The sequence below is a fragment of the Sorghum bicolor genome, chromosome 7, assembly GCF_000003195.3.
Source record: "Sorghum bicolor cultivar BTx623 chromosome 7, Sorghum_bicolor_NCBIv3, whole genome shotgun sequence".
In the NCBI taxonomy this organism is placed as follows: domain Eukaryota; kingdom Viridiplantae; phylum Streptophyta; class Magnoliopsida; order Poales; family Poaceae; genus Sorghum; species Sorghum bicolor.
In genome coordinates, this window is record NC_012876.2 from 62,724,507 (window position 1) to 62,752,168 (window position 27,662).

The 27,662-nt window shown below is 44.9% G+C and overlaps 4 protein-coding genes across 5 annotated transcripts; 2 read left to right on the top strand and 2 right to left on the bottom strand.

Annotated features, from left to right (window-relative positions):
- LOC8060956 (putative F-box protein At5g52610) lies at positions 839-2,345 on the bottom strand. Its single transcript, XM_002445778.2, has one exon. It carries the CDS (start codon positions 2,138-2,140, stop codon positions 914-916), a length of 1,227 nt encoding a protein of 408 aa, XP_002445823.1. The 5' UTR covers positions 2,141-2,345; the 3' UTR covers positions 839-913.
- LOC8062402 (CBS domain-containing protein CBSX6) lies at positions 4,057-5,639 on the top strand. Its single transcript, XM_002444659.2, has 2 exons — positions 4,057-4,443; positions 4,663-5,639. Exons 1-2 carry the CDS (start codon positions 4,118-4,120, stop codon positions 5,528-5,530), a joined length of 1,194 nt encoding a protein of 397 aa, XP_002444704.1. The 5' UTR covers positions 4,057-4,117; the 3' UTR covers positions 5,531-5,639.
- Positions 5,787-8,449, bottom strand: LOC8060957 (proteasome subunit beta type-1). The gene is made up of 6 exons (XM_002445779.2): positions 8,096-8,449; positions 7,228-7,309; positions 6,676-6,805; positions 6,454-6,596; positions 6,155-6,241; positions 5,787-6,060 (listed from the first exon to the last, which is right to left on the bottom strand). Exons 1-6 carry the CDS (start codon positions 8,236-8,238, stop codon positions 5,986-5,988), a joined length of 660 nt encoding a protein of 219 aa, XP_002445824.1. The 5' UTR covers positions 8,239-8,449; the 3' UTR covers positions 5,787-5,985.
- Positions 20,589-23,014, top strand: LOC8062403 (probable auxin efflux carrier component 5c). 2 transcript variants are annotated; one of them, XM_021464411.1, is made up of 6 exons: positions 20,589-21,155; positions 21,255-21,417; positions 21,607-21,681; positions 21,798-21,955; positions 22,744-22,820; positions 22,945-23,014. In XM_021464411.1, exons 1-6 carry the CDS (start codon positions 20,589-20,591, stop codon positions 23,012-23,014), a joined length of 1,110 nt encoding a protein of 369 aa, XP_021320086.1. The 2 variants fall into 2 exon arrangements, with proteins under 2 accessions (XP_021320086.1, XP_021320085.1); XM_021464410.1 differs by having other exon boundaries at positions 20,589-21,082; positions 21,158-21,417.

Here is a 27,662-nt window from a genome sequence, read left to right on the forward strand (position 1 = left end):
TGTTCATATGCAATTATGCAATTTGTGTTTATTTTACAACTAAATGAAGTGTCGTATAATTGTATATCTAAATATGTTGTATAGTATCATTTAGTCAGACTGTATGGAGGTGATAGAACAATGAAGGATGGAGGTTTTTGGGCAAACTCGACGGCTGCTATCTATGAATGTATTACTGTATGGAGTAGTTTCTAGAAAATCTTGATTGAACACTGTAGTAGAGATGCTAATTGTGTAGCACATGAGTTGGCAAGAAGAGCAAAGCAAACTAAGCAAGATTGTATTTGGGACGATGAGCCTCCTAGTTTCTTTAATAAGTTTATACTAAGAGATGTAACTATTTTTTAATTAATAAAGCTCATTTTGTCAAAAAAAACTATATATACCTTAAAATGTTACTCTCTTCGTCCAATAAAATACATATATCACTTTTCAAGAAGTCAAACTTTTAAATTTAACTATAAATATAATAAATAATATTAAATTTTATATCATAAATAAGTATATTTTGAAAGATATTTCATATTTAACCTAATATATATTATAATAAATATTAATATATTTTTCATATATTTAATTAAATTTAAAAATATTTAACTTTTCGAGAAACGAGATGTGTATTTATTTACACACGGAGGGAGTAAATAATTAATGATTTAGAACAAAGCAGTATTTAGTGTTCCAAGAGCCATGTTTACCACCCGAGATAAAATTCTAGCTCACCCTAAGCTGCCGCGTCCCAAATTTCCCTCTTTTATCAAATTGTCCCATACAACATTAGGATATGTACGAACATACATTACATCAAATGTTCCTTCTTTTATCAAATTCTCCTTTCTTTAGACTCTTCATCAAATTGTCCTGTACAACAATTAGGATAAATACAGAGACAAAATACATCTGTCAGTACATGCTATGCATCAGCCAGAGGCAGGCAGTCGGACAGGTACATCGATGACGGGACAAGCCACGTCTTGACGACACGATTCTTCTCGCCCTTGCCAAACGCCCACACTCCGGCGACCTCCTTCCTCGTCAGGTCATACTCCAGGAGCTTCCCCGCCGACCACACATACACCGCGTCCTTCTCCGGGTGCAGCGCCAGGAACCTGGCCTCGCTTCCCCTGCCGCAGCCGCACTTTTTCCCCAGCTGGACGACGTCGCCGAGTTTGACGGCGTGCTTCAGCCGCCACTGGAGCGCATCAGCTGGTGATTCGCCGTCGAGCACCCAGACCTTGACTCGCAGCGCACCGTCGGTGGCGACGTAGTGCAGCCGCCCCGCGGAGTGCGCAAGGCGGCCGTCGCCGCCGCCGCCGCCGTCCGCGGGCTCGGGGAGCTCGGCGACCGCGCAAGCGATGCCGGCCTCGGTGACGTCCATGCGCACGACGCAGTCCGGGTCGGAGGCGAGGACGTAGACGGCGCCGGCGTGGAAATGCACGGAGCCCGAGAGCGAGGCCGCGGGCACGCCGAACTCGGCGTCGCGCAGCGACCACGCCCGCGTCTCCGACGAGTACACCTCCACCTCGCCCCCGCGGTCGCGCCACCGGCCGGTGAAGTTGACCACGTGGTAGCCGCCGCGGCGCGGGGAGGAGGGGTCGAAGGCGAGCATGGACAGGCGCGGGTCCCTCGACGGCGGCGGGAGCGCGGCCCAGCGCCTCGTGACCGGGTCCACGACGTAGAACCTTTTGGTGCCTGCGGCGCGGAGGAGGAGCAGGCCGTTGCAGGCGTCGCAGACGACGGAGACGTCGAGGAACGGGAAGAAGCAGAGGTCGCGGTCCCGGAGCAGGCCGACACCGCCGTCGGCGGCGGCGGAGTCCGCGCACGCGAACCGTGGCCGCGCCTTGCCGCGGGCGGAGCCGGCGTCATCGTTTTCGGGGAAATAGACCACGGACAGCTGCAGCGGGAGCCTGCGGCGCAGGTAGCTGTCGGCGACGGTGGCGCACCACGTCTTGGACACGCACTTGGACCGCGCCACGGACTCGACGGGCAGCCGGAGGATGATCTCCGCCAGCATGTCGTCGCTCAGGCTGCTGGCCGCCGTCACAGCACTAGCCTCTCCTCCGGCCGCCGCCGCCGCCGCGGAGCTCTTGGTGCTGTCAGTGTCGGTGTCAGTGGAAGAACGCCTCTTCAGGATCGCCATTGTTCCGTTCCTGGCTTGGCGAAGCTCACAGCGCAGCGAAGCAAACGTGAGTGACACGCGCCCGCGACTCGCAGGGAGGAAGGATTGGATGCAGAATTGCAGATGCGATGCTCATTTGCTACCACCGAGTTCACTCGGGCTATATATAACGATTGGTGGCTTCTCATGAGCAACAAGAAACACGAACGGTGAAGAGTTCACCGGTGACGCGACCGTGGAATTTTTTTTTTGTTTTTTGGCGCCGCGCCGCGGGCACCGGCTCCAAGTGTTGGATCGGAACCGATCTCGCGGTCGCAGGTCGAATCGCTGGATCCTGTGTGTGCGCCGCGTGTTCACTTGACGGCCGTCGGAGGCTGCTTCGCCGTGCCACGCATGCAACGCCCAAAGGCTGAGGTGTCCCCGCCGGCCGGTCAAGACTTGCAGTTCGTTCGGGTTTGTTTTCCTCCGTCTCGCTTCTCGTCTGTTCCACAGCTTCCCCCTGCTGGCTGCCAGGCCGGCGACACGGCAGCGGGCGGTGGCCGGCCGGTGAGCGACGAGGAGGAGGGGCTAGCTGCACCGAGCCACCGACACACGGTTGCGCTCGCGCCTTGCGCTGCGCATGGGTTCAGCTGATGTGCTGCCTGCGTGTATCGTCAGCGTGATGATCTGCACACACGGTTGCGCTGCGGATAATCAAGCGACGCGGTGGCGTGTGCACGTCTTGAATTATTAAGTCCATGTCCATCACTCCATTGTAAGCATTGCTACACCGATCCATACGAGTATAATCGATTATATAATCTTACCGGTTCGTACAAGCGATTAGTAGCGTCAAGTGTTTGAGAACCCAGGCTAGGAAGAGAGCTTCGTAGGCTAAAGTACTGAATCTGCTAACTATTTAGTAGAGTTCTTTCAGCTATGATTTTTTTAAATAAGTCAATCGACATTAGTTTACACCTTCGTGCTTTTGAAATTTGAGGGCCCATGATTTTTGTGTGTTTGATAAAAAAAAAGACAGATTCGAGCCAATTACGATCCCGTGGGTGCTTGGTTCAACAATATGGAATGAACCTCGAAACAAATAATGAATAGTTATAAGATATATGGAATGGACCTCGAAACGAATAATGAATATTGATAAGATGCCGCGACGTCAAGAGCCTTTCCTTTTTTGAGACAGGGTCCAAAACTTCTATTATTGATTATTGATTATTATTTAGGCTCTCTTTGGTTGGGCTTTTGAACCTGCTTTTACTTTTGTAAAAGCCAAAAGCCAACCAAAGGGCCCAAAAGCTACAAGTGCTTTTGTCCAAAAGCAGCTTTTCTCGTAGTACAAATCCAAAAGCACATCACCCTCTGCTTTCACTAACTTTTGGGATCCGTTCAGTTTTTTTTCCAAAAGCCACGAGTGACCAACCAAATGACTTTTGGGTTTCTCAAATCCCACATCCCACAGCAGCTTTTCAAAAACTCAAAGCTCACAGTAGCTTTTCTAAAAGTCACAGCCCAACCAAACACACCCTTATATATTTGAGCTCATTTAAATAGTCTATATTTAGTACTCTATAAATGTGACGAAATTTAAAATTTACCGAGGCAAACAAAACAGAGCCTTAAGCAGGCCTTAGTTGAGACAGCTTCGAGTTCATCATTTCATATGTCTTTTTCTGCTATTGTTTTCTTATTCGAATTGACTCATCTTGACCTTAATCTAATTAACGCCCGGTGAGGTACAAAGCACAGCCCCTAGAAGTTTGATTCACGGAACAGCCTCTCCAAAAGCTCCCCGTCTACATCTGGCGTTTTTTAAAAATATATGAAAAGTTTCAGACCGAATTCATCGGGAAAATTTGGGAAGCATGAGCACGTGTGGTCATTTTTCGAAGACTGTTTTTTTAAAAGAAAATTCGAAGAGGCGGTCTCCTCAGGCAAGGCCCCACAAAACCAGAGGCCAGCGTCTCACGTCGCGGCCAAGCGTGGGCCCACACCATCAGGCGAATGGCCCACATCGTCTTCCTCCGCACGGCCGCCGCCGACCTCACAGCCGGGAAGCCGCCGCTGCGGGGCGTCCCGGCCTCGGCGCCGCTCTCCGCGGCGGCCGCGGCGATCCCGGCGTCGCAGGAGGCCGACGTGGCCGTCTGGCGCGACGGCGCCTCGCCCCTGGCGCCCGCCGAGGCCACCGTGATCGGCCTGCTCAGCTCCCTTGACGTCGTCGCGTTCCTCGCCTCCCACCTCGGCGACGCGGCCGCGGCGATGAGGACGCCTGCCGGCGACGTGGTGGCGCACGAGCCGGCGCTCGTGCGGGAGGTCGAGCCCCACACCAGGTGACGCGCCACACATCATTTGGAATGAATAACTCGGCTGTTCCCTCCCTGATCCATGTCATTTCTTTTCTAAAATAACTAACGTGCATGATCATCTCCTCTCTATAAGCCTCATTCCATCGCATTTTCTTCTGTTCATCTCGTTGTACAATCAGGGCAATGCCAATGCCATTGCCATTGCATGTCAATGTGATTCAGCTTTCAATTCGTGCGTGCCAGGTTGATTGAAATAGTGGAGCTAACGAAGCAAGGAGCAAGGCGGGTCCTGGTGAGCAAGAACATCACGGAAGCGTGCACCGTCGTCGACAAGAAGCCGTTCGCGCCATTCTACAAGGCCGTGCTGAAGATCACCGGGACGCCGACGGCGGCAGCCTCGGCGAAGGCCGTCGGCAGGCCATCGCAGCCTTCGACGACGCCGTCGGCGTTCGGCTGCGACAGGTACTGCTGCGTGACGCGGGAAGACATCATCCGCTTCCTCATCAACTGCCTCGGCGCTCTGGCGCCGACCCCGCTGCAGTCCATCTCCTCCCTCGGCGCCGTCAACCGCGGCTACGCCCACGTGGAGGCCTCGTCGCCGGCCATCGAGTCCTCCTGGCGGGTCCCCTCCGAGCCCCGCGCCGTCGCCGTCGTGCAGACGAACCGCGACGGCTCGCACAAGGTCCTGGCCGACGTGTCCGCGCACAGGCTGTGGCGCCGCGACTACGCGGCCGCCGCGGACTCGATGGCGAGCATGTCGTCCCTCAACTTCGCCGCGGGGGTCGACGGGCACGGCATCGTGGCGCCGGGTGAGGATGACGAGGCGGACGTCGCCGCGCCGTCGCCGAGGTCGTCGACGCTCGGCGGCCGGAAGGCCGCGTTCGAGGCCAGCCTCGTCGGCCAGATGATGATGGCGAGCCACGGCGGGAACGCGGCGCTGAGGTGCAGGAGCACCAGCTCGCTCGCCGCCGTCATGGCGCAGATGCTGTCGTACAGGACCACGCACATCTGGGTAACTGACGGCGAGGATGACGTCTTGGTTGGAGTTGTTGGTTACATGGAGATCTTCAATGCGGTCACCAGGGGTGTTGCTCCTCCACTTCCAGCTTGATTGTTCGTTCTGAGTTTAGGAAGTTTTGGAGGGAAAGTTTGATTGGTTTTTGCCACATTGATGATTTTGTAATTTGAATTTAAGTATAAGCTTATTATAGTTCTCCCAACTTTTAACGTTTTTCCTGTTGGTATTAGGTGACTCCGTGAGGATTGAGGAACTAAGCATATACTACTTTGGATCAAAAACATGACGCCCAAATGAAAACTTGTCTCCATTTTTTGAACAGAGAGTTTATTCCCCCAGGCAATATGAGTATTTCAAGAAGGTGTCTCATCATAAGTATAAAATAATGAATTACAATATCTTTATAACCATCTCCTGCTGGAATCAACAGAATGGAAATTCAAAATACAACTTTCTGTTTAGAGGAAATTCAAATACAGATATCTGACAATAAAAAACAAATATCCTCATGCATAACAACGGTAGTGTGATTACACAGGAACATTACACTAATCCTTCCTCAGTTCAATGCACTCTCGGTGTGTGCCAGAGCTGTTGATGACCACAATTTCCAATCTATCTCCCTGCAAATTTCATGGAACAACAATATTGGATTCAAAAATGTGTTACTCATCACTAGTAATCTTTGGAAATCTAAAGTGCAGGAAGGTATCGTACAGTGTATATGTCTCGTTCAGTGGCTGATGCGAAAACGTCTTTCACCAGATCAACCGCATCAGATTCAGACAAAGGTGTCACTGCATCCTGAACGGAAACCAACATTGTGTTAAAACTTTTGTTCATTATAAGAATGTTGCGTTACAACTCATACACAGTTCTTTGTTCTCATGTGCTTATTACTGGCTCCTATGGGCCATCACAAGGCTAACAAAACATCCATATAAATGGGAGTAAGCAGTTAAAATTCAAGAGAGCCTTTCCTTTTGGTATTGAAATTTATGAGAGCTAGAACTCACCCGAGCTGGCAGTAGGAGAGGACTAGGGGATTTCAACTGGTTGTCAAGAACAGGCATCATCAACGCTGAACCTGTTCCCTGAGCACTATAACCTGTCCTCTCATAAGACCCAACAGCATCGTATGTAAAGACACATCCTTTACCTATTAGAGGAGAAGAGATGCTAAGAGGCATGATCACATCGAACGGTCAATGTCAATTAGTACTCAAGTCATACTCTACCTTGGGTGTCCAGTCCGGCCAACACATTGAAAGCGTAGTATGGGAAGAATCTCTTGTAGTAGAGTGTGTTTGACAGAAGTTGAGCCATTGCTGGGCAGCTCATCTTCTTGTTATTGTTGTGTTCATAGATCTGAAAAGGTGGAAGTGCAAAAAAGCATCACAAACCTGTACTGATATGGTTCAGGATGACACAACATCTATCTGCATTTTCTAGCTAGCTACATTGCCAATGCAGTCATGATCAAAGCTGAATAATACAGAGCAGTTGAAAACACCATTCTTAGGAATTGGCGGTCCTTTTCTTGGGGAAGTTACCACAGAGTTTCCTTTCTTAGGAAAACACGACCTCTCAGTTTTTAAGTTTAAGAGAAAAATGGAATACATGAGTACATGACACTAAACATATAATTCATTCATCCGAATATCAGGATAGGGTTATTACAATAGTAAAGGTTGGTGTGGTCAACCGCAAAAGCACAATAAGCTTAACGGAGGTCTCACAACTAGTTCAACAGCTCAAGGAATCAATAGCTTTAGACTTTAGTGACTTACTAGTTCCTTGGCAGTCAGAGCCTTCTGCAAAGCTTTGATATCACCTTGGAACCCAGACGAGGCCAAAACACATTTGTCTGCCCTGTTCGCAAGGAAGCAGAGAGAACATTAGCAATTCAGCACATCCATTGACAATATCAGAGAGGTATTTCTGTGGCTATAAAAATAAGGCAGGTTCACTTTGGAATACAATTTGCTGAGAGAGTGCCAAAATCACCAAGAGGCGGTCCAAAACAAATATTATATGAAGGTTACTTCTAAAATAATTTGTATATAAAGATAGATGCTTTGGACTAATAACAATTTTCCATCTGTAAATATAAATCCCATTTAGGACTAGGTGACATACTTTGTTCTGTTTCCATAATATAGTTCAAAAAATACTGTAGATCATGATAGCACCATTATACAAGTATGTTAATATTCATTCATTTAGGAAATACCATGATTGCACCACTATAAGAGCCATCTTAGAACACATGCAATAGGACCTATGGCAATTTTGACAACTTAAATTCAAATTTGTGGTTATATTTATGTTTCGAAGACCATTTGCATATCCAGAGGCACTCGAAATTGTGGCCGGATTAGTAGCACTAAAGTTCAGCTTAAAGTATTGCAAATTCTCAACAAACTGAGTACTGAACACTTTCAGAACAGAATTGCTGATTTCAGCCGTAATCAAACAATTGCAGAGGAGGCACAAATAATAATTTGAAGCACACGCGAGGCCCTACAAGACTAACCGGACCCAAAGCCAGAGAGCGGGATCTCAATTCAGAGCTACCGAATTCGACCCAAGTCTGTATGGACTCTGAAATCAACAACGACATGGGACGGACGGCAAGAGAGAGGTTCAGAAACATACAGCTGGGCGATCTTGGAGTGGTCGCGGGACAGGATGCTGTAACCGACGGAGAGGCGGGTGTCGGCGGCGACGACGCAGTAGTCGGCGCCGGCGACGGCCACGCACGTGCCGCCGTTGTTCTCGTACGGGTCGAACCTCGCCATCGCCTCTGCTCCCGAGATTCACTGGTGCTCCCTCTCACGCCCTGGCGACGCTGCTTGTGTGCTTCGGTGGCGGTCGGATCTCTTCTGAAATTTCTGAGGCGCGGTCAGGGAAGGGGAGGCTGGGGCTCGCTCGCTTTGCTTATAGGCGGCTCCGGCACCGGCACCGCCGCGGGAGTCGAGTTCTTCTCGGGGTCTTTTCTTCTTGTGCTGCAAGAAGAGAATCCGGCTCGGTCGCTTTCTTCGGGATGGACTCGTGGTGGGCTTAGATGGGCCGAATTTCTGACTATAAACTCGTGGCAGTGGCCTAATAGGCCTAATGGGTTTTTGCTAAAAAAAAGGCCTAATGGGTTAATCGATTATAGGATGTGATTTGTAATTTCAAGGGCGTCTGAATCCATCCATATACAGGAAGAGGAGATGCAAACAAGCATAAGCATCGTAGGTTGAGGAATTAATCTTCAAGGGAAAAGGGTTTGGTGGATGGGAACTTTTTTCTTTACAGTGTTGTTTTAATCTTTTAAAGACAATTGGTTTGGTCTAAGGATGGGATGGTGCTCCAAATGGATATCAGCGGTTTTTTTCTAGTGTAACTAAATAAACTAAATCGTAAAAAGAGCATCTCTAAGGGTTTTGCATTTGGACTTTGCATTCTTGTAATTTGCCAAAAATTACAAAAGAGGTATCCAATGGTTTTGCATTTGGAGTTTTCATTTTGGGCAACTTGGCAAATATGTCAAGCTGCGTACGACTTGGCAAAAGTCCGATCACGCGCGTCTCCTAGTCCCCGCATGACCTGCAGCGAGTCTGATACGAGTCGTCGCGGTGGCACCTACAACGAGCGGTGGGGAGCAAGAAGAACTGGCGGCGCGACCTGAGGAAAACGCGAGAACCGGCGGCGACTTTACGCGCGCGAAGGAAAGTCGCGTAGGAAGACGATCACGAGCGCGCGGGAAGGAAAAAAATCACGGTCGGGTTGCCAACTCAATTATGCAAAACCCTTAGAGATGGTCTATTTTTAGATTTTACATTTTGTTTTGAGAGTTTGTAAACAACAACAAATATCAACTCAATTATGCAAAACCCTTAGAGATGCTTAAGCTTATAAGAGTGCTAATTAAAGTGCTTAATTAGAACCGTTCTTTTGCTTGAACCCTCTGTTGTCATGTCGGCCCATTTGTTATAGATTTATATTAATTTGTTTACTTCTGTTTTCACCTTTTCACAAACCATATGAAAACTTCGTACATTCAAGCCCATTGATGAGACGATTTAGCACCTCGATCAATTTTATATGTATTACTCCCTCCATTTTAAATTATAAGCCATCTTACGAATTTTGGAGAGTCAAAACATTTTAAGTTTGATCAAAAGTATAAGAAAAATTATAAAGATTTATGACATCAAATAAGTATACTACGAAAATATAATTAATAAAAAACCTAATAATACATAGTTAATTAACATAAATGTTATTATCTTATTATATAAATTTGATCAAACTTAAAATATTTTGACTCTCCGAAATTCTTAGAATACCTTATAATTTGGAATGGAGGGAGTATTATTCATTACGGAAATAAAGGTTGTAGCAGGTGTTGCATGTAGTAGCTAGATGTGAACTGGTATTTTGTATCGTGTGCACATATATATGCATGCTGTGTAGCAATCTGAGCGTCCAATAATGCTTAGGTTAAGTTCTAGTTTTGGCTTTGGGTGGTTGGATTTTTCTATATTTATTCTAGGAGAAATGGCCCTATTGTACATGTACTATTTGTCAATCTCGAATCTGTCAAGTCGGTCTCTCAATTCTCAAATGTGTTCATCGTCGGTTAAATAAAGTGTGTGTGTGTGTGTGTGTTTATAGGAGAATAAGCGTGTGCGTAGTGTACGTCTCTTATACATTTTGATTAAAAAAAAGTAACTGTATATATAGTATATGCATGTGCTGAGCGCATGCGCATTCCGGCGACTTTACAATCACAGGTTTGGTTAAGAATAGAATGTAGGTAATTCACCGTGTAAGTACATATATGGAATGGTGACGTGGTTGACGGGTGTAAATTAAAGAATGCAGAGAGGTTGCGGCATGCAGTGGAATACACTCTCGACGCAAGCATGGTTAATGTTGGCCACTGAGACATGAACTGATATCTTTCTTTTGCTCTGTTGTACTGTTTTTTACCTTTTCAATAAATCATTTCAGTAGGGGGCTAAGGCCCCTACAGTTTCCTTAAAAAATAAATATTTCTACTTTTTTGAATCTTATCGAATCATCCGGTCGGGATTCCCTATAGAAACCATTATTTTCTTTCAATTAGTAGGAATTCTCATGTTTCTAAGAAGAAACAGATTGGATCATAATCCCTATCAAACACACCTCATAATAAGCTCAAAACAAAAAAAGAATCTATATCTAGAGCGAAAAGTTCTCTTGTGTGAATTCTCGTCCTCGAACAACTCCAAAAGACTCTTTATATTCTTTTATATTGATAAGACTATATATTTTCATGAAAAAAAGAATCTATATCTAATTGACTTATTGCGTTGTCTATGACCTAAATTCATGACATCATTGTGGCAGAACCTCCTGAATTAAGTGGCCCACATGCACCCATCATTGTCTCAAAGACTTCTGATCAGCGTGCACGAGTTCCAAATGACTCAAGAAGTCTGTCGGGTGTCCTCGGGAAACCCAAATCATCCACGTTTTAACTCATACAGGATCAACATGGAGTTACCACAACATTACAACATTTGTTACAAAAATAACTTACATCAGAGCGCGGAAGATTTATAACTTAATTTACAACATATGATGAAGTACAAACTTAACTAAATTTCCAAAAGGTGTGTAGAGTAGCGAAAGCATCTTAGGTGAAGCTTCTAAGGTAGAAGAGGTGGATAAATCATGTCGCGCCCACCGACATGACCTCCATAAGCAGTCTAAGTCAGCACCTGCAACAGGGGTTAATAAACCCTGAGTACAAAAGTACTCAACAAGACTTAACCGACTATAAAAGAGGTGAAGACTCATGTATGCAGGCTATATGGATTCAAGGTAAAGCTTTAGCAAGATCAAAGCATTTCTTTTTGCATAAAAGCTTACTAAGATTAAACCTACTTTCAAGTTTTAACTCAAGGTTATCATTTATGACTAACCAAATGGTTATCCAACTTTCATAAGCAAACCATATCTTTCTTATACCAAAGATTCACTTATTACTACGATGATGGTACGAGGATTGAGGCTCCATATCCGAGGAAACACGGCGATTCGAATCGATTAAACCCAGCTGGGGATTCAGTACCACACGACATATGTAGAACTTAATCTTGCATATGTCAACCTGTTTCTATAGATCCTCCCATACAAGAACGGGTCCAGCGTCACCCGAGAGTACAGTACACCACCATCCTACAGCCAATCTAGATGTTTCCCGGTCATCTCAGATCCGTAAGGTGGGTACACGCTACTCTCGCCATCTCTCCACTCCCAGTACGCGGTTAGCCGTTCTCAAGTATCGGAATAGCTATAGGTAAGGCTTACCACCGCATGTGGGCTGTACTCAAAGGTCTCAATCACAACAGGCCAACAACGGTACGGTCCTTAATCGACACAGTTGGAGACACTACTTTAAGACTCCATTCTTAAAGCAAGTCCACCGACCGGTCTCAAGTTTAAACATTATTAACCATAAAAGTATTCCACAACAACCCTTCAAACTTTCTCATTTGAAAACCTATCTAATAGGCAGGACTAAGCATACTAAGCATTTTCATAAAACAGGTATCAAGGTTAATATAAGAATCACCAAGGTAGGTAATGCAGCAAATAGGATTCACCCAACTCCTATTCACCTAATGCATCATATTAACTCAAGTGATATAAATAACTTTATGAAAATACAAGGATAGGGTTTAATGTCCGGGGCTTGCCTTGGCCGGAAGGGAAGTCCGACAACTCAGCAAAAACCGAAGGATCCACAAACTCGGAATCAACCCACTGAGGATCATATTCTTCCGGAGCGTATTCTATACGTAAAAGTATATATGCATGATTATGAGATACTCATGGCATGATAAAGACAGGTTACATGTTCTTAGATGATAACAACAAACATGACTACCTCGAGTACAACTTACCTTCATGGTAAAGAAACAAACTAATCTAGCTATCAAAGCATGGATTATTACTAAACCAATTTTATCATCTTTATTAAACAATGTTGTGAATCTATCATACCACAAGGATCATTTATATGAAATAACCATAACCAGGGAGCATATTATGCTAAGTGACCACTGGTTGTCAATCAATCCAAAATACCACTCAAATCCTAAAAGGATTAATTATTTCTATTTCTTTTATAATCATTTTAAATAGCTTTATTAAGAAACAGAGCATGCTTTATAAAAAAGAGGTGAAATTATTCCTGAAGTTATATAATAGTAATACAAGTTCACATATTAAAATTCATGATTTTTGGATATACCCATAAACTATTAAAAATCATGGAAGATTCATTTATTATTAAACAGAGGCAATTTAAATATACATGCAAATTATCATAAAATAGATCCTAATATTTTTCTTGGGTCCTAAACATTTCAGAGAGTCTATCCAAAAATTCTCATTATTTTTGGATCACAACACAATTTATTACTCAATTTCAAACATAAATAACATAATCTGCATAAAAGAAAAAGGAAAAACAGCATGGCCCAGGAACTCGGCCCAAGTTGGCCCGGGAGCACTCTCCCGCGCGGGCTGCGCGCGCTGCCCCTCCCCTCACGCAGACACTGACGGGCGGGTCCCGCCCGTCAGCTTCGCCTTCCACCTCGCGCCGCCGCTCCGGCGACCTCCAGCTCAACACCGGTGAGCTCCCGGCTTCCGCAGCGAGGCGCGCTAGCTTCCCCAGCTCCTTGCGCACTCGTAGACCCTCTTTTCACCCGCTCTCCCCTACCCTAGCCCCTGCGACCACGGGCACGGCGGACGGCCACCTCGGCCGAGCCAACGCCGGCCGCCCCAGGCGAGTAGAGCGCGAGTTGAGCGACGCAAAAGCTTTAGGAGCTCACCGCGACTTCAACCGAGCAAGGAGCGGCAACGGAGAGAGTCGGAGTGATGCTGGCCACGATGGAGCTCGACCACGGCGGGGCTTCGGCCGGGTTTGGGGAAGAACGGATCGGGTGGAGGACTCTGGTGAGTTAGAGCTTGCGCTCGGGGGCGCAATCGACTGCTGAGCACTTGGCGAAGCTAGTGGAGTGCTCGGGTGGATTGGAAAGGGAGCAACCGAGGCGAATTTGGAGTTGGACGAGCCGCTGCCCGTCGGTGCTCCGGTGGCGAAAAAGACGTCGGTGATCGCAGGGGAGAAGGGCACGTCGCGCTCCACTTCGCCAGCAGCTGCTTCACTTTGCCACGGACGCGAGCACGTGCTTGGACGAGGTGAAACGGTGGCTCACACGCTGGCAACGCCGATCCCAGCTCGGCGGTCCACCGCCATGAACAGAGACCAAGCTTATCCCCCTTTTTCCCCAAAATACCCTTTCTGAAAACTTAAAATTACTTTGAAATTTTGAATAGAAGGTGAAAATATGCCAAAATAACAAATGCTCAGAATTTTGAATACTACAAAACATCTTTAAGGGTCCAAGGCTGATTTCAAATGGAAAGGGATGAATTTGAGCCAAACATTTTGAAATCCAAATCTCAAGTTGGGAAAAATTCAAATTTTGAATTGGGGCAGATTAGAAATTCCAAAATTACTTTTGATTTTCCAAAACAACTTGAAAAATTCCCAACATTAAAGTTGTTTAACTTTTTGAGATCTACAACTTTTATGTTGGCCACTTTTCAAGATTTCAAATAGATTTTGAATTGGGGATTCAAATTGGAAAAGGGGACAATTTCTGGAAATCTGTATTTTCAAAATTACTTTGAATTTTGTACTGAAACTTCAAAAACTCAAAACACCAAAGTTGTACATCTTGACAAGATCTACAACTTTGCTTTTGAACTCAACCTCAAATTTTGCTTAGTTTTCAAATTGCACCAAAGGGGGCAAAAACTGGGGTTCAAATTAGGGGTTTTTCTTAGCTATTCCCTTACCACCCTCCTTAGCTAGGGATTAAACAACCATCACAAGCATGATAAACACACTTTAATTCCCTAAGCACAATCAACCAAAATAAACTTATTTTTAAGTTGATGCATAATGATGTGCTCAACAATTATGCTTTGCAATGCTTATGAGGACATGATCCAGTTTTAGTGTTCGTAACATCAGGGATGTTACAATCATGACCTATGCTGAGTTGTGGATGGAGGGAGGGGTAGAGAGCAAAACTCTTCTAAGCTAAATTAATTTCCGTTGCAAATTTTCAGATTCAATCCATTTTTAGCAACAAATTGCACTCTTGGTCTCCTATAACAAAAGAAAATTCGCATTTTTGGCTCCACCACTACCCGTACTCATTCGAGTTAGTATAGCCCGCATCTAGTCACGGTCAAAGTGTCATTGCAAAAATGTATTGGAACAGATAAAAAAGCTATATGTTTCATGCAACTCATGTGCATGCATGCCTGCCACGAGCGGATCCAGGCCCCGGGCTAGGGGGGCTATAGTCCGGGGCACAACCCAAATCCTATATGTAGGTCATAGAAATCCTCGACGTTTATGTTAAGATAGCTTATCCTACAACCAGCTCAAGCAGCCCTTTACTAATTAGCCCCCTTGGATGGTGTTTCTAGAGTCGCACCTAATGCCTGCGAGTAAAATAAAATATAAAAAAAGAAACGAAAAGGTTATGACGTGTAGAGCCACTAATTTTGTAAGCCCCCTTTAATTAATGTCTTGTTTAGTTCGCAAAAATTTTCAAGATTCCCCGTCACATCAAATCTTTGGTCACATGCATGGAGTATTAAATATAGATGAAAATAAAAACTAATTACACAGTTTACCTATTTTTTGAGTTTAGTTTCTCCATGATTAGACAATGTTTGTCAAATAAAAACGAAAGTGTTACAGTAGCCAAAAACCAAAAATTTCGCTAAACTAAATTGGCTTCGTGCATTAGCACTAATAAATGAAATCCTCCTACCGCTATCAGCAGGTGCGCCGTACACGTAGATTTGAAATAGAAAAGGTGACAAGCTAGGTCAAAAGGGAGCTTTTATTTAGGCCTTGTTCAGTTCGCAAAAAGTTGTGAAAAAGGGCACTGTAGCACTTTCGTTTTTATTTGACAAACATTGTCCAATTATAGAGTAATCTCGCGGTTTACAGATGAACTGTGCAAATAATTTTTGTTTTTACGTATATTTAATGCTCATGCATGTGCCGCAAGATTCGATGTGACGGGGAATCTTGAAAAATTTTGCGAACTAAACAAGGCCTTAAGCAATAATTACCGAGGAAATTAACATGCATATACGTATCTACAGAAAAGTTACCAAGCTGGTTCTACATGAAGTACAGTAACTAGTTCCACACTTCGTTATCTGCAGCAAGTACTGCACTTTCCATTATTTCTTTTTGAAACAATATGCACTTTCCATTATCTTCCCACAAGCCACAAACGTCCCGGCAGAGATCCGCATTATTGAAGCAAACATATGCACGCCGACAAAACCAACTTGTGTGCTCCTCGAAATAAGAATTCAAGTTCAGTTCCACAGCTGCGTCCAGTATTATCTCGCTCTGTCCCTGCCCTCAAGCCTCCTCCTCCCCCCCCCCCCCCCCCAACACCCCACAAAAAAGTTTAAAACAAAATAAACATTTCCATTTTGATTAAATTTACAAAAACAGTGTAAGTTTTTTTTATTTTCATGTATTCAAATACATTACTATAGAAAATAATTTATATAACCAACCAGCTATACTTATAATTTAATAATGTAGATGTCAATTTTTATATATTTGTTGGTTAATTTAAAATTATTTGACTACTTGAAAGTAAGAATTATATTTTTTCCATATATGCTAGAATTGAGAAGATCTCAGGTGATGGGTTCATGCATTGTTTGTCGCCTTTTGCTAATGTAAGCAAAGAGAAGCATGACATAAGCAAAGAGAAGAATGACCGATGGCCAGCAAATGTCGCATGATTGTTTTAAAAAAAGTTCTGAAAAAATAGAGAAATCCTCAATTTTTTTGAGGCCTTCACCAAGTTGACATAACATGTAGGCATGGGATCCTAGAGCTACAATTCTTCTGAACCAGGACTGTATTTTTTTCAACCTAAGACTCTTTTTTCTCTCACCTTTCACTTTTACTTCTCTCATTCCTCTCTCCCTCCGGAGGCAATAGAATCTCCACAGGACTCTTCCAACTGCGAGGCATATTGTTTTTTTTTTGGACTACAAGCTCAGTGATGCGTTGCGGAAAAAATTGTATACGGTCCATCCGTACTTGACACTGTGCGGACAGCCAACCATGGCGCAACACGTGGACGATAGCGAAATCAGAAACTGTAACTCAGCCCTTCTCCCTCCCGGTGTTTGCTCTCTGTGGGTCTGGCCTTAAAAACAAAGAAAGTATATACATTTATACTCCTTTTCATGAAAAATTTTATTTTACATTTGAGGGTATGTGGCCTCACTCTCTTATCTATTGGATTCGTTTTGATAACTGTGCAAACACGTATACATCTCAATGCGAAAACTGCTTTTGAGATGTGTGTTTACACACAGGATGGAAAAGTGAGGGCATGTGCGCTTAGGGCTACTTTGGCAGCCATAGGGTAATTAACCCTGGGAAGTAATCGGAGGGGAGGGAATTTTTTGGACAGCTGAACCCACGTCTAACCACAGGGGAGATATCCACGCTTGGAGAATTTCCCTGCTGTTGTTTGGAAGCCAAGGGCAGATGGCTTCGGTCATCAAGAAATGTGCTGTGCCACACTCGTCTTCCTCTCTCAAACATCACTAGCAGCCACCGCACATTCTCCTCGTCTTCGTTGTTGTCACGTAACTAAATGCGTACAGACCTGCATATTGTCATTGTACCACACCTTTCCACAAAGACATATACATAGAAAATAGCAGAAAAAATAATATGAAAAAAATTAAGGCACCAGATCGAATCAACTTCGTACAGAAGTTCTGGTCGAGACCTTTTCTGACAAAGCTAATATAAGAAAGTGAGTACCATAAGAAAAGATACATCAATCGAAATGAAAAATTACTCTGGATACAGTCCAATTCATGGAAATTTTAATTCAAGTAGCACCAAATATCCAACCCTAGTCCATTCATCACTAAGTCAAATAGTCTCTACATGCACACATCTAGAGACAATGAAAAATAAAACAAGATACTATTTTTTGACCAAGAACTTCGGCACTAGAATAAATTATGGTTTAACTCCTTTTCAAAAGCAATGTTCGAGGAAAAAGAAACTCCTTTGCATAAGCTTCTCATAGGCACTGCATTTGCATTTTTCTTCTCAAATCATAAATTGCTTCCACCAAGAGCTCTGCAAGTAAAAACATGGAAAAACATTAGCATCTAGAGACATACCTAAAATAAACACGAATGTCTATGGTTCTAAAAAAACAAACATGAATGTGTATGGTTCTAAAAAAAACAAGTTTTAATACCAAGCTGTTCTGTACAATACATATTGTATGGTTCTAATACAAACATGAAATTTCAGATACAAAGCAGTTGTGTACAAGTGTTAAAAGTTTGAAGGAAATTAAATTAAACTAGCAAAAAATACTAAATGACACAGCAACAAAGAAAAGAAAGGTTCAGAGAAGTGGAAATTGAAAGAAAATGTATGGGCCAACATTTTGTTCCTATTCAATTTGTTCTTCGGAATTTCAGATTCCTCTTTTCATATTTAATTCATGAAAATCCTCTTTTTGTATTTAATTCATGAATTTAGGATAAAAAAGGCATGGTCAGTTACATGCAAACCTAGAAAATATGTTGGTCATGTTAAACAGCAAAACTAACTCCACAAGGCAATGATCAAGACAGTGTAATAAACAAATGCTCCTAAAATAGAAGTGCCAAGGAAACTATAGAGTTAGCAGCAACAACAAAATGGCTAAATAGATGACCGGTTCCTAAATCATGAAGGCACAATATCTCCAAGTACTGGTCTCTATCCTATGCTTGCAGCAGCAACCACAAATTCAAGTCAATCACATAAAGAATCCACTGCAAGTAAATCAGAACAAATGTGGCCAACTGCAAGTAAATCAGAACAAATGTGGCCAAGCATCGCTGATTACAGTGTCTCACCTTTGGCAATTTTATCTTCTATTGTCTTCTTCAGAGATATGGCCTGCCTCCAGTCAGGTTGAACCCACAAGAAAGAAATCATGTAAGTTAGATATTGGAATATCAAGGCAACAACATCCATGATAATTTCACAAAAAAACAGCATGGCAAGTGGAACCACTAATATAACTCATAATACTGCAAATATGGACAAAAAACAGTGGGCCATACAAGCTTACAAGCTCAAATGGTGAGCAACCACATGTTTCAAGAATATGATTGAAACAACAAAGGTGAGAGAAGACATGCATAATACACTGAATTGAAGCAGCAAGCCATCCCAAGCTGCCTAAAAAAATGCAAATCAATGTACAAAGATCCAGCAAGCAACAACTCATCATTACTAGTCAGAGGATCAGAGGATGGCAATGACAACGCAGAGGGCGGATACTTAAATGTGGTGCGCATTCTACATTTAGTTGCATGTTTACCTGCATTACAAACAAATGGAAGAATACCATGTTCCTGCAGGAAAAAAAAGTGTGCCATAAGACTTCAATTGATACTTCTCTTTACATACAGTTAACTTGGTTCATATACAAAGATCTTTAAAAAGGCGAAACAGTACAGATGATAGATGTTTCTTTTCTTTATGTAGAGTTTAGCTTAGTCACAACAACATTTCATTAGATTTTTATAGGTTCATACACCAACCTGTAAAATTGGAATTATTATGGCTCAAGAGCATCACTTGGCATGTGCATCATAATATTAAAGTCAGTAGCACAAGTGCATTCATGAAGAGCAGATCATAACAATAATCTGCTGGTGGTAGAAACAAGAAATCCAGGAACAAGAAAATCGAGCAGAACCGGTAAACCTGATAACCAAGAATCTACCGAACCCTAGATCAACTATATCGGGGCACCTGTGAATCACCAATTTAGTGAACCCTAGGTCTGACAGATCGGGGCAAGCAAACGGGATCAACCATGAAACAAGCACGTCACAGATGATAACAATATAGGCAGATGCTAACTTGAATTCGACACTATACAACAGAACCATAGAGAAGGGGGCCGAATTGAGCAGGTGCATACCAGATTGAGACTGGCTTCCTTAGTTTGGAGAGAAGACAAATTCGAGGAGAACTGGAGTGTATCTTGGAGCCGGGACCTTTCAGCAGCTGCGGTGGTCATGTCTCTCCAGCGAACGGACCCTGCCGATGTAGAGGCGAGGATGACGACGGTTCGGAAGGGGATGGAGATGGGGATGGCAAGAGGAGAGTCAGGGCGAGGGCAGAGGGGCCACGACGGAGGAGAGTCGAGGCGACAGAGGAGCGGCGGCGACGAAGGAGAAGCGAGTCGTGAGGCGAGAGGAGAGGCGAGTCGAGTCGGCGGGGAACGTCGGGAACGCCGCCCGGTGTGACGAGGCCGGACAGGTTTCCCCGTCAAAACCCGGCTTCTGCGGGGGCAGAGACTCTGCGTCACGTGCTTCCAAACAGGTCGGACTGACGGCGCGTGAAAATTATCCGCGGGGCCTTCCTCCACGCGGAAACAACCGGGAACCCTCCGTGATCCCGAGCAGCCAAACGAAGCCTTAAGGGAAAAAAAACAGCCTTCTCCTCTCCATCCATTCAACGTACGGACATCTCCCCCACCCAGCCCGCGCCCGCCCGTGTCATCGTCTCCTATTCGCGCTGATTCGTTTCATCAATCCAGCAACGTACAACTTCCCTTTATTTCGTCACACGAGATATAGCCAGGTGCTTTTTGCGTTGTGCTACGTAGCTCTCTTGAGAACCAAAGCTTCTTCCCTGTCGATCCCTGCACATCCATCGATGCAGTACGTGTCGTCCATCTGATCAGATACGTACGTACATTCCTCTCTCTCTCGGCTCCATATACATACCCGTCTCTCTATATATACACGATGGAGCAAAGGAGCTCAACGACGACAAGGGCATCCGTCACTAAGCTAGTACGTAGCTGGGTGATCTGCTAGCTCGATCTGGCTGTTTCAAATAATTCCTCTCTTGAATTCTTATATATCTTCTTGATCGATTCTTCTTCTCACAAGAAGATAGAGAAGAGATCGAGGAGCTAAGCAAGCTAGGACGACGAAGATGATCCCGTGGGGTGACATCTACAAGGTGGTGGCGGCAATGGCGCCGCTCTACTTCGCGCTGGGGCTCGGGTACGGCTCGGTACGGTGGTGGCGGTTCTTCACGGCGGAGCAGTGCGCCGCCATCAACACGCTGGTGGTCAACTTCTCCATGCCCTTCTTCACCTTCGACTTCCTGGCGCGCGCCAACCCCTACACCATGAACTACCGCGTCCTGGCCGCCGACGCCGTGTCCAAGGCGCTGGCCATCGCCGCCGTGTCAGCCTGGGGCTGCTGCTGCCGCGGCGGCAAGGCCGCCGGCGCGCAGGCCTGGGCCATCACGGGGTTCTCCCTCGCCGGGTTCAACAACACGCTCGTCGTCGGCGTCCCGCTGCTCTACGCCATGTACGGCAAGTGGGCGCAGGACCTCATCGTGCAGATCGCCGTCGTGCAGTCCCTCTTCTGGTTCCCGCTCCTCCTGCTGGGGTTCGAGCTGCGCAAGGCGTGGTGGGTCGGCATCCCATCAGCCCAAGGCGGCGGCGGCGGCAGCCGTTGCAATAGCAGCAACAGCGATGACGACGACGACTCGGCAGGCGGAGGCCGCGTGGGACCGGTGTCGTCGTCGTCTGCTTCGTCGTCGTCACCGCCACCGTCGCCGCCGCCCAAGAAGGACGCCGCCGCCGAGAAGGACGTCGAGATGAACGCGGAGGAAACCGCCGCCGCCGCCGCCGGGACGACGATCCGGCTGTGGCCGTTGGTGAGGACTGTCGGGCTGAAGCTCGCTGGGAACCCCAACGTGTACGCCAGCGTGCTCGGCGTGGTGTGGGCGTGCATCGCCTACAGGTACGTACGTGTGTTAGATTTAGACCACGGTCTCAACCTGCACGGCCATGCATGTGTCACCCGCGCGCCGCCGTAGTGTACTTGTACTCGCGTGCATGCATGCACATGCACTGCTGCACCGTCGTGGATCGTGTCACACACGTGTACATGTGCGTTGTTGCTTGGCTGACGTGTCGTCGAAACTGTGGTGCATGCAGGTGGGACAGGCATCGTGACGGGATCGCTGGACGTCATGTCCAAGACTGGCACGGGGATGAGCATGTTGAGCATGGGTAAGACTAAGACGCGACCAACAAGCGCTAGCTTAAGAGACCATCTGACGAACTGAAACTGATCAATGAACATATATATGCATGTATGCATGGTGTGTTGGATGATCGTCGTTCAGGGCTGTTCATGGCGCAGCAGGAGAAGATGATCGCGTGCGGCTCGGGACTGGCGGCGCTGGGGATGGCGCTGCGGTTCGTCGCCGGCCCGCTCGCCACGCTGGTCGGCGCCGCCGCCTTCCGCCTCCGCGGCGACGTCCTACGCTTCGCCATCATACAGGTGTGTGCGTCATGCTGCCCCTCCTCTGCTTTGCACTTTAATTTCTTCAGAGCCACCACCAGTACACAGCAGACATCAGACAGATAGATGAGTCGGCTGCATGGACTGTTAATTTCTTTTCTTTTTTGAGTAATTATTATTACTGATCGATCCTGTTCAAGCTAATTAAGGTCGTCTGTTTCGACGAAAGCTTAGGCTTAGGCAACGAGCTTAGTGAGTGCACGCATACTGATGACGTACGCGTACATGTAAAAGTGTGGTGCACCGAAAAAAAATCACTGCGGACGACGGCAGGCATAAAAGGCAGGGTGCAGTGGCCACATCCTCTTGGCCATCTGCACCTGCTTGCGTATACCTCCTTGCATTGCTGTGTGACCAAGTCACCAAACTAAACTTTTGGTCTGAGACTCTGAGTGCAGCGCAACAGTGCACATGCATATGCCGATTCAATTCCTAACGGTGCATACTACGTACAGAACAGATATATAATACGTATAATATATATGGAAACTGAAGACCCCAGGTGTCCTTGTATGTGTTATTGGAGACTCAAAGTACAAGCAGTACCGTGCCAACTGCCATGGCGCATTCCAGAGGACCTTTCTGCTTGGAATTGTGTTTTTTTTATTGAAAAACATGGAGTTTATCAATTTTATTCCCCCAAAAAAAAAGAAAACGTGAAGGTTTGGATATATGTGAATCTTTGGACGGTATCCGTACGTAGAATGTTCATTAATTTTTTGAACAGTTTATTTAATTATTTAATTAACACGATGTATATATTGCAGGCCGCGCTACCTCAGTCTATCGCGTCCTTCGTCTTTGCAAAGGAGTACGGACTTCATGCCGACGTGCTTAGCACGGCGTAAGTCATCTCTTACCTACCCTTGTGTGTTAAATTTCGTTCAAGAATTTATACCGTAACTAGATCGAATTAGTATATATTGGTGCTCACACAATCTTGCGTACGTGGCGTTGCATGCATGCAGGGTTATATTCGGGACGCTGGTTTCTCTGCCGGTGCTCATCGCGTACTATGCAGTGCTTGGCATCTTGTAAAGTTATGATGAAGAACAGCATGCATGCATTCATCATGCTTAAAATTAAGCATGCAGTACCTACCTGAAACGACGAAAACCACGATATGCGCCGGAAAGGAACAAAGGAGACGTGTACATTAGAGACGGAAAATCAGCTAGCGTCACAGATAACGTCTTAGAGACGTGTAGTTAAAACTTGTCTCTGTTTTTGTTTGTCTAGAGCCACGTACCAACCATACCTGTCTCTAATGAACTAATATCGAGACACGTCATCCATAAACCGTCTCTAATATTTCAGAGATGCGACATCATATGAAATTTTGGAAGTTTGTTTGAGGTTATTTTGTTAATTGGCAAAGCCATATGATCGAGTATTTTTATAGTCATCTCAACAATAGAAGCTGTAATTTAATAAAAGTAAATTGTATCCACCATACAATAATTGTTCGTGAATGCAAATTGGTTCAACAAACTATAAATTTCATAATTTGGTAGAAGAACTGATAGAGTTTTTCAGTTTGCCACGAATTTAGTTTGCGCTGGGATCACAAGTAACACACCCGACGATGGCAGTGTGGCCAGGGTGCACCTTGGCAGTTAAGGTAAGGTAGAAAGAGGCGACCACCAACGTGGAGTAGTAGACACCCATGATGTCTGCTAGAACTCTCATTCAAGCTATCTTAATTGTCCTTACCTTAATTAATACTCCCTCAATTCTAACCAATTTAAATAAATAGTAAAAGTTATTTATATTTAGAAAAGTCAAAATAACTTATAATTTAAAACCGAGGGAATACAAGCGAGCTACAAAGAGGGATGTATGAGCTGAGAGAACTATCTCTATAATACACATGAGCCTCCTAAATATCCAGTGTTGCAAAATACGCAACGGACAATGTGGCATTGTCGCACCAACTAGTCAAGTTCTGGCATCAAATTAGGAAAATTAAAAGATATTGGACACAAAGATGTACTCATCAGAGTAGTTGTTGCATGATCGATGCAATTTTAAATCTTTCTTTCTCGCGCAAAGTAAAAGGAGATCCAGTTTAGAGTCGCCTAAAGCGCCAATGCTCTTTTTGGCTCTGAGAAGAAAAGGGAATCTATTTTTACTAATAAAAAACTCATGATGTTAGCGAGTAGCGACCATATGATATTGGGTTTATCTCCTTAAATGGAACCTAATGTCTTCCTCACCTGTCAGTCACTTATTTACATTAGATCTACACTGAACCATCCAGATCAACTTGCACCAACACATTTAATTTCCAATCAAGCTTGAGTACTTTCTTCCTTGAGTGGAACACTCATATTTTTTTATCATAGTATGTACAAACCTATAAGCACCTCTAAAAAAACAAAGCCGACAAATCAAGGTTGGAAAAATCACCATAATCACCTTGCTATCAACGGATACATCACTTACCGCTGAAGGAAAATCATTGTAAAGTTCTAAAATGAAATTTATGAAAATATGTAAGTGTCAAGGACTTGAAGCAAGAGGGACAAATTCCACTACAAAAAACTTAACTGGTTGAGCAACACCTCGAGGGTTTGTTTGTTTGAGCTGCATTTTTTGTTTTTTTGGCTCAAAAGCTAATTTTCTATCTTTTATCTTTTGGTTGCTGGTTTTTTCTATTGGTATTTGTAGTAAATATTTACTTTTTTCGACAGTAGTAAATCTTTAGCTTATCAATGCACCAAAGCCAAAAATAGTCCTTTAAACATAATGTTTAGTTTCAAGTTTACTTTTCTTCGAAAACAACTGCCACCAACATGGTCCCTACCCAACTAAGGGCCTCTTTGGTATATATTTTGATGGATCTAGCTCCACCTGACACGTCTAGTGTTCGAGCTAGTTTTCTCTCTCTTCCCTCACCCTCTCACATAGCCAGTATGTAGGAACAGATGAAGCTAAAAAATTTAGCTTCACCTGCTCCTACTGGCTCTATGAGAGGGAGAGGGAAGAGAGAGAAAACTAGCTTCAATGAACAATGAATATGTCAGGTGGAGCTGGATCCACTAGAATCCATACTAAAGAGGCCCTAAGTGCAAGACCCATTTGGTTCCGATGTTCACTCCGATCAGGCATCCAATAGGAAAAGCACCAACCACGCCGCGAAACTTTCCTCTCTCCTCGCACCTCTCCGTGGTGCTCACCTTATAGAAGTTTTTATTTCTAAAAATACATACATTTGCGAAAGGACCTCTAGCCTAGCGGTTAGAGGCCTACAGCACCTCACCATCAGACTTGGATTCAACTCCCCATGTGAGCAAATTAAATAGGTCTGGAATAAATAAATAAATAAAAGTAGGTTGAGGTTTCCCTTGCTTGCATGCTGAAAATGATGGTTTGTGAATGAAATTGAGGTTGGGGTTTCCCTTGCTAGCATGCAGAAAATGATGGTTTGTGATGTGAACGAAATTGAGGTTGGGGTTTCCCTAAATTGTTCCAGGCGTAGCTTAGCTTGTTAGATTTTTTATGGTGAAACTTGCCAACCCATTATAACTTGATTAAAAAAACTCAAATTTGTTTTGCCCTTGTACGACTATACATTTGTTGTATCATTGGTAAACAAAATTAACAAAAAAAAAGATACCAGCAAACGATGTTAATAAAAAATATTTTTCATCCTAAGGTATTAAAAAATATTTTTTAGACTGAAATTTAGTTACATTGTTTGAAAAAGAAAGCAAGAAAAATGTGTATTCTTGGCCACCCATAGATCAGTTAGTTTTTGGCTAGGCAACTCTAAAACTAAGAATCTTTAACAACTGAACTATCGACATTGGATAAAATTTGGCCATCTAAGCTGTTTTAAACGTGGGTTTTTGTCAAAATAGTATAAAACATTTATTTTTATAAAAACTCATAATTAATTCATTTTACACCAGAAAAAAAATAAAATCAGTACCAAATTTTTTAGTGTGCCACCAGTTGGATAGATAAAAATGAACTTGAACCTTTTTAAAACCATATAAGTATATAACTATAAAATTTAGTTCTCTCCCGAAAGTATTTTTGTTAATGCCATTTACTAGTGATACGACATCTTTCCAATGGAACAGTTTTCTTTAAAATAATGCGGAAGTAATGCCTTTTCCAATAGATATAGGGCACACGACTTTAAGCAATTGCGTACATCTATAAAGATAATTTTCAAAGTCATTCCACAGGAGTAGGACAATATATTTGTTCATTTTTATAGAAACCTCCTGCATCATGATTTCCGTACGGAAACGCATTTAAACAAAAAATTCTCTCCGTACGACCGCCGCCGTCGTCCTTGACGACTTCACAGCCGAACACAAGCCGTTCCAGAGAGGCAGAGAAATCATCGAAACGCACTAGTTCCCGGCCTGCTCGCTCGCCGGACAAGTAGCCGTCTAGCAGACGGTGCTACCACTTGCAGAGTCGCCGGCCGGCTCGGCCGTCGTCGTCGTCGTCGGCCCAGTCGTCGATCTGCACGACTAGTGGACTACTAGTGTCTACAGTAGGTATAGCTAGTGGTCATCTCATCTGGCTTTCCATCCATCCATCAGCTGGTTGGTTTGCGCGTCTTCGTGCGTCCTGGCAATAAAAAGTTTATGCACGATCGACACGATCGAACGGCAGAGCGCCGCAGCCTGCATGTGCTGGCCGGCCGGACACCTCTAGCTCCATCAGGCCCCTATATCTCCGTGCACTGGTCGACGTAATACACGCAAACTGCGGCTTGCCTTGCCCCACCAGCCACCGCCGTCGAAACCGAATATATTATGCCGGTCGATGCGTGACGACTGATCGATGAGAATCTCTGGATCACTCTCATCAGTGGAAGCCCGGCCCCCTTGCCATGCCAGCGGACATGCACGACATTGCTTGCGCGCGGACCGGCAGCAGAGACCGCACAACCATTCCCATCGTCAAGCTTTCCTTTCCTGCTCGAAAGCAAGCAAGCTGCTTTGCATGCAGACGCAAACTTTTACCGCCGGCGCCGGCGGCAAGCGCACTCTCCTTCGTCGCGCGCGTACGTCGGCCGTCGTGCGTGGCGGCGCACTGCGCTCGGGCGTGCTATCCACGGTTTCGCAAGACAAAAGAACGAGCGAGTGCGTGCTCTCCAGCGGACGTGCATGAACAACTAGAATTTATATTTATCTATGGAACGAAGGAACAGCACTTGAGTAGGGCCCTTCCTGTTGCCTTTCGCCTTTTCAGTTCATCGCACAATGCAATGCCAGTGGATTAGCAGCAGGACACACTGATAGTTTATATTAGTGTGATGATTCAGTGCGCGACTTTTGCTTTTCAATTTGTCGGCAGAGATCGAGGCACACAGCATCGTCGTCGTCCAAATGGCCATATCTGGTATGGTGCCTTAGCTTATGGTCATGGCCTCGGCCAATCCCGGTTCCATGGCAGTCTGCTTAATTAGGGTGTCCTCTAACAAGGTGCGTTATCGACATGGCGATCCAGGTTCAACGGCAGTCCGATTTGAGTGTCCGCTAATTAACAAGGTACATCGACACGGCAAAGAGCCAAGGATGAAGGGCGACGACGTGGTCATGTGGAGGAGGCTAGGCAGTAAAAGCAATACACCATTACTCGATCAGAGGCGAACAACGGACGATTTCTCGATCACAACCTGTTCCTCATTGGATCTCTCTCGCCTCTGTCGGCGTCTCCG